General features: G+C 36.9%; 1 protein-coding gene across 1 annotated transcript in view; it reads right to left on the bottom strand.

The window, feature by feature from the left end:
- Positions 1 to 14,358, bottom strand: part of MTPN (myotrophin) — a 56,570-nt gene extending 42,212 nt beyond the window's left edge. Inside the window, exon 1 of the mRNA XM_032401503.1 lies at positions 13,980 to 14,358. Coding sequence (XP_032257394.1) covers positions 13,980 to 14,051 — 72 coding nt within the window. The 5' untranslated portion in view covers positions 14,052 to 14,358. The remainder of the gene's footprint in view (positions 1 to 13,979) is intronic.
- Between the last annotated feature and the right edge of the window lie 266 nt (positions 14,359 to 14,624).

Raw genomic sequence — 14,624 nt, 5'->3', positions numbered from 1 at the left:
TCTACAATCTACCAGGGTCAGTCACCCCAGACACGTTCCCAACTGTGAGTTATTTTCACTGACAAAAATTACTACAAATGGTAGTAATTTTAACATATTTCAATGGTTAATGATGCCTGAGAATCTGGCAAAAAAATTTTTTTGAAAAAAGAAATTGTTCACAGTAAAAAAACATATGCCTTGTTTAAAAATGAGAACTACAAGATAAAACAAAGTTCTGTGTTTTTAACATAGTTATGCAAATAACTATGCTTTTCTGTCTCCAGGATTCTAAACTTAGGACTACTCAAGGTTCTGGAAGTATATATTCAAATTATAGTTCATTTTCATTAATTTACTTACCAGTATCACACAGAACTAATGAAAATCAAAACGTGAACTAGAAAAAATTTTAAGTGCAAACATAATGCTTAACTGTTTATAAGTATTTTTAACTAATAAAAGTGTTAAGCATCTACCTTTTTTACTAACAAAAAAGTTTTTAAATGAAAGCCCATGAAAGTTAAGAGCTCAAATCTTACGGTATATTCCCTCATCTACACACTACACAGAACTTTTAACCTAAGTTTTTTTTTTTTCAAGATGACTACTTCTGTACTTAAATGAATTTTATATAGCTGATTTACTTATTAAAAGCTCACTTTATTTTTCTTCTTTGGAAGGTTTTAAAGCAATCAGTCACACTTAGAAATTTTGAGATGGAAATAGTGAAGTATTAGAATTTTTACTGGTGGTATAAAATTAAAATTTTAATTTAACAGAATGCATGCATTCATATGAAGAAAGACTATCAAAATTAAAAAAATCCATTCAAAACATTATGGTAGTATCTCAATTTGGAAAACTTCATATGATCAAAAATTAGCTTCATTTTCAAGAAACTAATTCATGGCTCCACAGCTGGAATTTATTCCTAAAATCTTATGTAGCCTGGGAAATGTCTTGTGTCTGGATCCAAAGGTTTACATTCCTAAAGTTTGTATCTGTAAATAAACCCATGACAGGAGGGGAGAGGGAAAAGGGAAGGAAAGGAGGGGGCAAGAGAGAAGACAGACAGAAGGGAAAGAGTAATTCAATTCCTATAATTTTAAAGATTTTATTTGACAGAGAGAGACGGAACACAAGCAGGGTGAGTGGGAGAGGGAGAAGCAGGCTTCCCACTGAGCAGGGAGCCTGATGCGGGGCTCGATCCCAGGACTCTGGGATCATGACCTAAGCCGAAGGCAGACGCTTAACGAATGAGCCACTCAGGTGCCCCAATTCCTACAATTTTAAATGTGATCTCTGCAGAAATCTATTCAGTGGGGAAGGGGGTGTATATATTAAGATTGTTTTTCTATCACCATCATAAAATAGTGACAACTTGAATATATTATATGCTTTATTCCTGACAGACCTGCTTGTTTCACTATTATCCAGTACTATCACAGAAAATAATCTAAAGGTAAGACGATTTAACCTCTTAAAATTCATGTTATTATTTTGCCTATAAGCATACAGACTAAAAAAAAAAAAATCTTCATAATCATTTTAGTCAGGATGTGTTATGCTCCTCATTTACGTTTCCTGATTTTGAATAAAATGTGGGGACCCTCTATTTCCAATTTTGTGAAAACTTGTATTTCTATTTATCAGTTCAAACTTGTATGTTCTTCCCTATCTTTTGCTGGTTTAATCTCAATGCTTTACATATCATAATAATCTTCAGTTTTTTCCATGTATGTATTTCATTTGTAGCTCTGAAAAATTTCAGTGCAAATGATGGAAAAGAATACTCTTTTGGAATGAGTCAGATCAAATCTTATCCTTCCACTTACTAGCTGTAGGATTTCAGGCAAGTTACTTAATTTTCATCTCTACCTAAAAAATGGAGATAAAGCCTACCTGGGTAGACATAGATTAAATTATATGCATATCTACATGCATATTAACTTATTCTGTAGGACCATACCTAACATAGAGTAAGCCCTCAAAGAGAAGGCATTCTGTTCCCATTATCTTCCATTTTGAATTTGATGTTCTATAGCGCTGATTCTTCTCTATACTGTAACCAAATATAACTTTTTCTTAGCTCTTATAGCAGTCTATTATTTCTACAGAAATTATATGATTCCTTAACATATTTGTATGTTTGCTTTCTAAGTTTTATTCATGTCATGTTTTAAATAAGAAAATAATTTATCCAGAACCCATGCAACTATCTTATTTATTGTTTGTCCTGTACACCCTTTTAACTGAACCTACTAAAAAAAATGGATCGTCAGAAATACTCATTATCGTATTCCTATGCTTACTGAATACAGCGGCTGGTATTATAGGCGCTCAAATGATATCTGCTGAATGAATCACGAATGAACCAATGAAAACTGTAATAACTAGCCTTCTCTTTCACTTCCACAGTTTGGAAATCAAACAAGGTCTTAGGACTGGCATTGGAGCTGGAGAGAGAATTCTGGGAGCGTTTTTGGTGAAGGATGACCTTCGACAGCCATAAAGATTTTTTAGAATTCCCTTTCAGTTTAATGATCTAAATTAGTTCTTGTTTTCATGTATACAAGTAATGATTCCTAATTTTCAGAATAATTCTAGGCCTCTTGCCTAAGGAGCAAATTTACTATAGAGACTCTTTTTTTTTAAGATTTTATTTACCTATTTGACAGAGAGAGAGAGAGAGAGAAGCAGGCTCCTTGCTGAGCAGGGAGCCGATGTAGGGCTCAATCCCAGGACCCTGGGATCATTGAGCCAAAGGCAGACGCTAAAACGACTGTGCCACCCAGGCACCCCAAGACTCTGCTTTTCTTTTAAAGAATTTCATTCAACCTCTTTCTTTCTCATCCCCTTATCTACACGTAGCTTTTCCAGGTCTGAAGACTTCAATATCTTTAAACCAGAAAAACTTCTGAATCATATTTTTGGAAATGTTGAGCCCCAAAAGAAGTCTTATATTTGATCATACATGTTCATTATTTTAGATCTCAAAATCTCAAGGAGAAAGAAATAAAATTTAGTTTATCAGACAAGCCAGTTTTTGTAACTTCAGTGTTATACAGGGATGAGCAAACTCTGACCCATGGGCCAAATCCAGCTTTCTGCCTATTTTTGTAAATAAAGTTTTATTGGAACACAGACATGCTTATTTGCTTATATATCATCTATGGCTGTTTTTCCGTAACTGCAGAGATGAAGAGCTATGATAGAGACTGTATGGCTCACAAAGCCTAAGAGAGCCCTGGCCTCTCTAAGACTCCTCTTAGGAATGGATCCACATAAAAACAACAACACAAATAGCAAACATTCACTATGCAGTTACAATGTGTTGGGTACTGTTTTGTTGAATTTTACATTCACTGTCTCTTTTAAAAATTAGATAAAATATCTGAATTGGTTATTATCACAATCCCTCTTTACAGATGAGAAAGCTGAGGCTGATGAAATTAAATAACTTGGTCAAGATTAGTAAGTAGTAGGACTGGGATCAAACCCTGGTCTGTTGGAATCCAAAGTAAAATACTCTTGAGGGCTTTAAAATAACAAATAATAAAGGTGTTTTCCAAGGACTTAGTTTGCAGCTAGACAGCTTTCAATTTTATTGGTTTGATGGTCCATGCGCTTTTATATTGTTTTATGTGGTATTAAGTATGGATGTGAATATTTGTTCATTAATGCCAATGAAAAAGCAATGATGATTCATTCTTATTCTTCACAAGAAAACAAGCATAAAAACTACCTTTACTTTTATTGAGACTATATGGTTTTAAAAATTCTCTACTGAACTTCTAAAGTGATGGCCACCTTTACAAGTAAAAGCTGGTATTATATCTAAACAACTGTTGTCATTATTATTGTATTCCACAACTACTGTTAATAGTGTGAAAAAGCTGGACAAAGTTTACTGAGTTTAAAAGAAAGACCTTGAAAACTTAAGAGCTATTTTCAAGAGAGGAAATATGAAGGAACATCATTTACACTAAGAACATCTGTTACAAAGAGGAATATAGCAAAACAACTTTGGAAACAACAAAGGAAGGGCTAGTTCCTGGAATACCAATTCAACCCAAACTATAAAGCAGGTAAGAGACAATGTGATAAATGCTGGAAATACAAAGATAATTTCTATCTTCAAAAAGCTCACAGTACAAGAAGGGAGGATAAGCAAGTAAAAATTAATATGGGGTTCTTAATTACAAGCAGCAGAAACCAATTCATAATGAGGAACAGAAATTAAACAGATATTCAAAGTATCTCTCAGAATTACTGGGAAGCTTGAAGAACCAAGCTCAGTAAATGTGCAGGCATGAAGGAGGCTTCAAAATAAAGAAAGAAAACCAAAATCCGTCACAAGAAGCACCTGGGCACAGAAGACGCCACAACGGGCACACCGCTACTTCTCGTTCTGGAAACTGCGCATTTTATTGCTGCAGCCATATCCTTTACAGCGCCTGCGTCTTTTTATCAGCTCCAGAAAAAAGCATCCAATTAGGGTTATGAATTTTGGGCCCATTTCCTAAATGCAGACAGGAAAAAGCAATTTATTTGTCCTTTTTGGCTTTTGTTGTGGTAGGCGTTGCATTTCACCAAGATTCACACTATATAAGAGGGAACTCCTCAAACACAGGAAGGGCCTTCAAATTCTGGGAAGCCCCACCCTCCAAGAGATAAAAGCCCCACTATAAACACTGTATCTTAAATCAAGATGTGAAATATTTGGGGGGAGGTAATCTCTGAGTTCTCAAGTTTGAGAGGTACTATTCAAATATCTAAATGGTAACAAATGATCCACTCCTACACAGGCACCTTTGTTTTTTTTCAACCAGTCATTAACACAAAACTCTTTTTGAATATTCAAAACTTAAAGACAAAAGCAAGACTTCCATAGAACAAGATTTGAGTTTCTTAAACCACTGTTTTTCTAATTCAAGTCCAGGGACTTGTCGGTTAAATCAGGAGCCCATAGCTCTCCAGTTAAAGAAACTGCACTACAGCATAAACATAGTGAAAAAGTTCTACGTTAGATACCACATTGGCATAAATGAGGAGTTAACTGCACAAACAGGGAATGCTATGCAGAACAAGAACTTTAAAAATAAGCAGAAATTTACTATGCAGATAGGGCGGGGCAAAAAAGAATATTCCAACAGAGGTAGTAACTAGTATAAAGTACAAAGTACTTTATTATAAAATACCATAGTTTGGTGGGTGGGGGGGCGGAAAAAAAGTACCTGTTCTGGTTCCAGAAAACTGCATTAAAGTCCTAATCCTTATTAGCAGTATGATCTGGGTCAAGCCCATTAACAACTAATTTTTCCTCAACTACAAAATAAGGCAGGTGGACTGGGTGATAAATTTAAGTAGTTTTGCTTCTAAAAAAATTTATGGTTATTATTATGAGTAACAATGGCTAACATTTCTTGGCTAACACTCGCCACATGCCAGGGAAAATGGTACAGAGTTGAGATACATCAAGTAGGTATTATTAATAGCCTGATTTTCCCCCAATTGAGGAAACCCAGGTTCTGAATGGGGAACTAATTTGCTCAACGCAATCCAATTAGTTAGAGAGCCAGAGCAAGAGGGTTTAAATCCAAAGCCATTAACCCTATGGCTAACCCAGCAATGAAATTCCAAATTCCCTAAGGAGACTGTTACGGCTTCTATTATACTATGGGCAAAGTGCTTATTATCTGCAACCCCCTTTCTTTGATATCTAAATTTTTCAGAAGGTCAAGAATTTAGACTTAAGTGTCAAAATGTTTATTATTTTATATAGTCAAATGGAAATCTTTCCAAAATATATCCTACACATCTCTGGCTTTTTAAATAAGAGAAAAGTAGACTAAATCTAAACTTTTCTTGAAGCTCAAGGTTACTTTCATACATATTAATTATTGTATGGGCCTCTAGAACTTTAAGATAACATAACTCTTTGCCCCTTCATTTTCTAAGGTAAGCTTATGTTTGTTTCTTCACTGCTTTCAATAATCACACCTCCTCTCCACCCTTAGAGCACTGTTCTGTGGACCAAAAAAAAAAAATCAAGCTATCAGAACTATTAATACCATAAAGATACAGCTGCAAAAAAATTAATTCCTGTCTTACTTCTCATTACAAGGTGGCCTTTATTATAGTACCTAGAGTAACTCTTTTAAAATGATCAATTCAGCTGTGATTTGATTACCTAAACACAACTTCACTGTTTCAAATACTTTGATATAGAATATTCCCACACTGCACTATATTCTCTGATCCTAAGATACTTCATAAAGAATTAAAACCTAAAGCATTATGTTCTTCAGATTACATGATGCCAACATGCTAGAAAAAAATGTTATAATGCTTATGGAGACATTAGGGTTAAATGTGAGGTAGTTCAAAAAATGCTCATATTTTCCCTGAGACAACAGAAAAAAGGGAAAAATCTTAAAGGAAACCTCCTGCAAAAATTCTAAAGAGAATATAAGAGAAAAATGGTTCTATGTCATGCTAAAATATATTATGAAGCTACAGTATTTAAAACAATTTAGTATGGATAGAAACAGAGCAAGAAATCCAAACACAAAATTCTGCTTATGATGAAGATAATAGCTCAGATTAGTAAGAAGAATTACACAATAAATGGTATGGAAACAAACTGTTTAAAAAAAAAACCAAACAACTTCAAAGTAAATAAAAGAAGGATCAAATGCCTAAAATACCAAAAAAAGAAAAAGTTTTAGAAGACCAAATGTATCTATAATCTTACAGAGAAGAAATATGTCTCTGTAAATAGGAGACAATATCCAAGTCACAAAAGGGGAACAAGTGCTATATTTACCACATAAAAAGTAAAGACTGTTATAGAGCAACAACAAAATAGATGGAAGTCAAGAGACAAACCGGAAAAAAATCTACAAAAACTATGATAAAAAACGAACTTCCTTAATTTATAAAGGGCTCATGCAAATCAGTAAAAAACAGACCAACTACCTAATAGAAAAATGAACAAAAGATATGAATAAGAAATCTGGAGGGAAGAACACAAATGCTAATAAAGTTCTGATGTTTGATTTCCTCATTAAAAAATGGAATCTGAAGCAACGTATCATTTTTCACCTGAATTATTCAAATGGCAAAAACTAAGAAGTGTGATGATGCCCAGTGCTGCTGATGTTGTGAGGAAATAATCAGTCCAATGTGCTTACTGATGTGTGCCTAAGTTTACAAAACTTCATCAGGAGGGTAATACAGATACAACCTCAAAAGCTGTCAAGGTATATATACAAAGGTAATCATGACAGCACTGTTTAATTACAAAATTAAGCTGGAAAAAATATTTATCATAGAACACTAGTTAAATAAATTATGGTATATTCATAAAATAGAATACTATGCCCCATTGGAAAAAAAGGGAGGGGAGGAATGAATAAACTTCACTGTGGAACCTAAGATAAATTATTAAGGAATTTAAAAAAGCAAAGTGTAGAAGTATGTACAGATTGTTTTTAAGTGGGAAAATAGACAAGTAAGTGAATTTCCAGTGTTTCTTTGAAATTATGTGAAACTGTTAAGAATGGTTCACTTTGTTCACAGAGACCAGGGAAGGGAGCCATAGCTGCTGCATTTTTTAATCTGTTCCTGAATTAATTTCACTTTTTAAAGTTAACAGGAATTATCTAGATAATAGAATTATGGGGAAATTTTTGTTTTTTTTAATGCTTTTCTGTCTTAAAAATACGTAATACAACCTATATTTTAAAGAAACCACCTGGGCAGGGGGGAATGGGCAATGGGACACTTAGTTTCAATTTATTTTATTCAATGCAGTGTTACCTTTTAAATAGTAAAAGCTTACATTATTTTTATAATCAAATCAGTTTTAATATATTACACTTTTAACTATCTGCACTAGTGTAAGGATAATGTTTACGATTTCAAACCAAACACTATATATAGCCTATGGACATCAGAGTGAACACTAGCCTTCCAATATAAAAAAAGATCTTCTTTTACATTCAAAAAGAAGACTAACAGACTAACAGACAGAAAAGTGTATCTATACTAAACTTTCTATATCTTCTGAGGGCACCTATATTTATTTATACAAGCTGAGATATCTGCTTTCTGACTGAGTCACCAGCACTGACGCAGAAAGGGCAGAATACAGTGACAAATCTTTATAAGAAAGAAACTGGTAATTTAAAAAAGGAATGGAAAAAAGGGAAACTGCCTAAAATGAATAAATGCAAGACAGATTAAATTAGGACTGCTTTTAAATTGCCTATTTTATTAGGAAAATGAAAAGCGATCCCAATAAGTCTTGCAATTTCTAAAGATTAGCGCTGATACTTTTCTCAGGTTCAAGAGATCCTATCCTTTCAAAGCGTGCACAGTTGTGCTTTTCAAACCTATCAGAGTGTCAAAGGCAGATGTAATTAGAATGGGGGCTGGAGAGGGAAAGGAAACCACAGAGAAAGGGAAGTTAGAGACCTGATGTATAGTATTTCACAGCAAGTGAAACAGAAGCACACGTAAACAAGAGAGTACATACATCAGACCTGCTGGAGATTATAATGGACTATTTATGAATACAACTCACAAACATTCACCTCTAGGAGAGTTGGATCCTCAAAATCTACCAAAAAGTTCACCTCTAAGTAGTCTCAATGGATAATTACCATCCTGATTATTTTTAAGACTTGCATAAAACAGTACCCCCTGAATTACATAGCATTCATGAGAAATGAAGGTCAATGGTATGCTGAAGTATACAGCAATGAGCTATGAAGTCAAGAGTTCAAATCTCAGCTTCACTACTCAAGAGTTTTATGACCTTAGGCAAGCTATTTAATCTTTGCTTCAGTGTCTTAATCTCTAAAATGGTGGTTTAACAACATTAACTATGCTCATGGATTGATGTGATAAGTAAATCAAATTATATTTACACATGGCATCACAGTGCTCAAATAAAATTTTAAGAACGTACTTTTTGAAAAAAAAAAAAAAGTGCTATTTGTTTAATTGAAACTACTCTGAATAGAAATCTCAATACTTTAGTTTACTTTTGTTTCTTAAGGCAAACAGACACAATTTAACTTTTTCTGCACTGCATAAGGTCTTCAAATATATAAATTATAAGACTGTGTGACTAGAGGGGCACCTGGCTGGCTCAGTCGGTCGAGCATGCAACTCTTTGAATCAGGGTTGTGGGTTCAAGCCCCACATTTTTGGGTGTAGAGATTACTTAAAAAAAAAAAAATCTTAAAAAAAAAAAAAGACTGTGTGACTATAAATACAAAAGTTTCCACAAGCTATCAAATAATCAGTCTCTACAGAGTACCTTGAGCAAAGAGAGCCTCTCTGAAGAGATTTAAAGTTTATAAGAGATGTTGTCTCTATGCTATTTCTATATTGTTACAGTTAAAAACTTTTAAAATTATAGCCATTTTCCTAAGTCTTTATTCATAATCAGAGATAACTTGTTGTGCCTCCTTCTTGCAAGCCCCTTTCTTTTTCTTAAGGTGCTGATGCTAAACTACTCTGAGCTAAGAAACCAGATAACCATTTCGAGGCAGACTGATATAGTGAAAAAAATATGGGCTGTAGATTCAGACAGCTCTATGTTTAAATCCCAGTTGTGCTACTTACTCTGTGACCTTGTTAAGTTGCTTAACTTCTCTAAGTTTCAATTTCCTCAACCTTAAAAATGGGAATACTGTTAGCTATATTGAAATGCTGGGGTAAAAAGCAAATGAAAACTTAGGTAAAGATCTTGCAGAGTGTCTTCTAGTACCTGGCAATATAAATCACTCTGTTAATGGTAATCTTTATTACACAGCCAGTGAAGTATACTGAAACTGTAGCTAAGTCAAGAATAAAAAGAATTTCTTGGAACATGTGCTTTTAATGTGTGAAATTCCTTGGCACTGTACTGGATACAAAGATGAAAAAGAATATAGTATCTAAGCTCCAGAGGCTCAGAGCCTAATTAAAGACAGACATGTAAACAAAGTCACAGCAATTTGATAAGTGAAACAGTAAAAGAAGCAGTGCACCATCTGAAGTCAAGTGTTTTTTCTGGAAGGAGTGGTATTTAAGCTCAGAGGATAAATAGGAGCTCACCAGGTTGGGGGTTAGTGATTGAGGTGAGCCAGACTTGGTCCAGGAGGATAAAAAGAGCACATGTAAAGATATACAAGTAAGAAACAGCCTGGCACAGCCTGGAGCAGAGCGTTTGTAAGAGAGGAGAGTTTAGAAAGGCAGGCATGGGCCAGATCATAGTGGCCTAGTCTTCCAAACCAAGGAGTAGTTGGCCCTTTTAAAAATTAATAATGGGGAAAAATTAATAATGGGGAATCACAAAATATTTTAAGGGCAGTGTAGGAGGTTGGCTGAAAAAGATAACATGCTCAGAATTCACAATACAGAGAGATATGCAAGTTGACTAGGAAAGAGAGGAATACCATAGTCAAGGAAAATACAGTTCAGGCGGGAAAGACGCAGCAATTAATTGAAAGCAGTAGTGATAAGAATGGAGAGTAAAGAATGGCTGAGAGAGAAGAGGGTAGTCTTGACAACACTCAGAAGTTGGGGAAATCCCCCAATTTCCCATTTGGGCAAATAGGTGGGTCAAGAGGTCATTAGTCAAAATGGAGACAACAAAAATGAAAAAGTTTCTGAGAAGACAGTCTGGGCTCAATCTGGATTTTATGTGAGCAAAGCCGTCTATTAGGAAGACTGGAGCCCAGGTGAAAGCAGAATTAACTCCAATGGAAGAAATGAACATAAAGGTAGAAATGGAAGACGAGGCAAAGATAATGTCACCCAGAAGAAGTACATAGATTGAAGATGGGGTTACGAGTATCTATTATTGCTGCTCATGAAGATCTCGCTCTCTGGCTTTCACTGGTTTTCCAATTGGACTAGCTGAATTTTATGTGAGATGTTACAGTTTTCATACTTCTTTAAAAGCATGAAAATTTTCCCATACAAGTCTACTAAATGTAGATGCTTAAGTTTCCTGAGCATTGTGTCCAACTTCTTCACTATCGGGCTAGGCCTAGCAGAGTGCTTGGGACCTGAAAGGTGCGCAATAAAAATGAATGAACTAACCAAGTGTGGTCTTTAGGTCAGTCAAGAAGCCAAACTGTTTCAGATATTGTTTTAATGTTACAGATGAATATTTAATATGGATTAACCTAAAATTTTCTTTATATGCTGTTTTTCCATTTAGAAACATACACTTTTCAATGACTTGGGGACTCTGAACTTATTTTTCAGAGTTAAGAACTCACCTAAAACCAGTAATTTATGCCTATCCTTATTTCAGATTTCTGTATAGAAGTCAAAAGCAGGTAGAAAAGTAAGATTATTGATTTTTTTTTTTTTTTTTTTAAGATTTTATTTGACAGAGAGAAAGCACAAGCAGGGGGAGTGGGAGAGGCAGAAGCAGGCTCCGGGAGCCTGATGCAGGGCTTGATCTCAGGACCCTGATATCATGACCTGAGCCAAAGGCAGATGCTTAACCGACTGAGCCACCCAGGTGTCCCAGATTATTTATTTTTTAAAATGTTAGTTTTAAAAAGGGAAAATACTAAAATACTTCACCTACAGGTCCATTCTTATATATTAACAATGTGCGAGATCTTCATAGGAGTACTGAGGAGAGTATTTTAAAGACTCACTGCTTAGAAGGAAAATTAGATGAGTCCAAACGTTCCTTTATGTACTTTGTTTACATACTTTTACTTAGATAAATGCACATTACACAAACTCAGTATCATAATGAGTGTTCATAAATTGGTGGATGAAAAAGATGAGTCAATGAGTAAGCAGGGAAGATGGCTGCTGAGCAGAAGAAACTATGTTATAAGCACTTGAGAGTGTGAATAGCACTATAAGGGAACTTAGTAAACCCTTAGAGTGCTGGTTTTTGGTGGTTTTGGGTTTTTTGCGTATTTCTCACTAACAAAACAAAAGATACTTTAAGAGATTCAAGTTACTCAATAAAACTAAGGAAAAAGCTCATTGTTCATAGGATTACATTACAGTCAAACTTTTCAGATAAACCAGTTCTTAATACTTCCTTCTGCTTTTCTTTGAATGTCTAGCCTCCCTCTCATGCATGTCTCTTTTGATGAGAATAGGCAGTAGGGTAGTAATAGGGAAAGAACAAAATCAAACTGAACATAACAACCTGATTTTAAAACTTAAAAAAAAAAAAAAATTGGGGAATGTCCTACTAGAATCTTGATATCATATGCTTTCACAATTACAGTTTATATTGGGAGAGACTGAATGGAGCAGTTAAAGAGCCTGAGTTTTGGAGTCAGCAGTTCAGTTCTGGCTTCATTATTTGTTCTCTCTGTAACTCTGGATTTTTGTTTTAAGTACCCTCCATCTCAGTACTCCTATCTGTAAAATGGGACGAATAAAAGGACTTCACAAGACTCACAAGGATGATATAAAATAATGTACCAGGAAGACACCACATAAATGGGTGTTGTTTTTGTAGCTGTAAGCTCCATCAGTACTTACCAACTTTTCATATTTCACGTATATCAAATAACCTAGGTCTGCCATAACAGAAACACAAAAGCCCACTCACTTCCAGAGTACTGCAGTGTCCCACCACTGGGAAGTGTACCATGGACTGAAGTGTCCCAGTAATTTCTTCCTTTCAATCTTAGATCGAAACATCCAATAAGTCAGGTTTCAGACTGCCACTAGCTGAGAAGGCAGCGAATGGTGTCCCACGAATCCATTGCAAATAACAACAAAACACATATTCTGCATGCAAAAAGTCTAAATTGTAATGGGATTACACAATCCTGCAAGTTTTAAGAAACTCTGCTTCTGCTTAGTTGCTTCCTAACATAGATCGCTGAAGCAAAAACAGCATACCAGCGGTCATATCCTCTGAAGAACTAAAATTTAGATCCAGTTCTCACACTTTTAGAAGGTGAGCAAGATGCCCTCCATGGTTATGTCATAAAGTTATATTTTTTAGAAGCAAGATGCCCTCCATGGTTATGTCATAAGGTTATACTTTTGTTTTGGAAGATTTGTTTTCACATTACCATCATATTATAATCGCAGGTCAGTTCTCTCATAATTACAAAAGGCACAGTTTTAGGGTCGGGAGGCAGGTCAGCTTGGGATTTTAAGCTTACCATTCCACCACAATGAAGATTCAACTTTATATTTTGAGTTTAGGTTTGAGATTAGCTTTCTTCATCACAATTTTACCCCTAAGCATATTGTGACTACACTGCATACTATTTATGACTCGTTTGAGTATTTCAGATGGGATCAAGGATAAACATGGAGTAACTAAAGTCACCATGCTTGTTTGAAAGCTACTGATATCTTAAACACTGCCAGGTGCGGACTGACCACCTTACCACTTGAAGCAAATACGATTTGTTGTAGTGTGGGAGAGGAAAAAGGCCACACCCAAAGTTAAGACTTCACAGTGAAGTGATACCGAGTTTCACAATTTTAACCATTGCTATTTTCGGTACTCTTTTTCACGGTCAATGAATACTTTAAATTCTCAAGAGGCTCAAAGTTCAAGAAAACGTTCCTCTGATTCTAATCACTTAGGTACTTCATTCAGCAACCGGCAGGTCTAAGATGGAGAATTATCCCATTCAAAGAAAGATTTAAGTTACTCCGGCACAGAAGAGGGCCAAACTCAAATGACCAGGGCTCAGAAGTGACTCCAAAAGACGGTTACCACTCCTCCCCTCCCCCAGGGAGCAGGCAGACAAGAAGAGCCTGACTGTATCACACCACCCAGTTACCTGACAGAACGCGGCCGTGTTATCCGCACCCCTCCTTCAGTTCAGACGCTCCCAGACCCCCTTCTCTCCTTGGTGCCACCTCCATCCAGGCTGTCTCTCCTCCCCACCCCCCACCCCCGCCAGCCCAGCTCCCAGCAGCTTCCTCAGCCTCATCTGCAACCCACCTCCGTGCTCTCGCGCACTCCACTCGTCGCCGCTTACCTTGGCCACATAGTCTTTCACCTCATCCAAGTCTCCGTTTTTCAGGGCCCACATGAACTCCTTGTCGCACATCACTGCAGCGGGGCGGGCCGCTTGGCCGGGCAGAAGACGAGGAGGCGGTGGTAGCAGCAAGCGGATACCGCGGGGCGAGAGGGAGACAGGGCCGCGCGGAGCTGGAGAGGGGAAGAGAAGGCGGTGGAAGGCTGCCAGGCGGGCGAGGCAGTTGGCCGCGGCGACCGTTGGGGCGGGAGAAAGAAAGTTCTTTTGCGGCCACCGGGCCCAGCAGAGCAGGTTCCGCCTGGCCGACGAGAAGCAGGAGCGTTTGCACTTCCGGTTCACTCCCAGCTAGGATCCTCCCCCAACTTCCTCTTCCTCTTCCCCTGGGCGGAACGCCCTGCTCAGGACCCCGCCCTGACGGCCCGCGGCGGAGCGCTCCACGTGCGCAGGCGCAGTGGCGAGGCAGGCTGGAGAACGGGGTCCACGGGGAGTGGGCAGGACCGAGAGGCCAGTGAAGCGAGTCCGCGGGCCGCAAGCGCCGGGGGTGGAGGCCCAGTTAGGCTATTTCGGATAGAACCAGGATGTTTTTGCGCGGCACACACGTGGGAAAAACTTTTAAAAACACAACCTTGGAGGGCATCTTGCTCA

The sequence above is a fragment of the Phoca vitulina genome, unplaced genomic scaffold (assembly GCF_004348235.1).
Source record: "Phoca vitulina isolate PV1807 unplaced genomic scaffold, GSC_HSeal_1.0 scaffold4, whole genome shotgun sequence".
Classification (NCBI taxonomy): Eukaryota; Metazoa; Chordata; class Mammalia; order Carnivora; family Phocidae; genus Phoca; species Phoca vitulina.
This window is presented reverse-complemented; position numbering and strand designations above follow the sequence as displayed.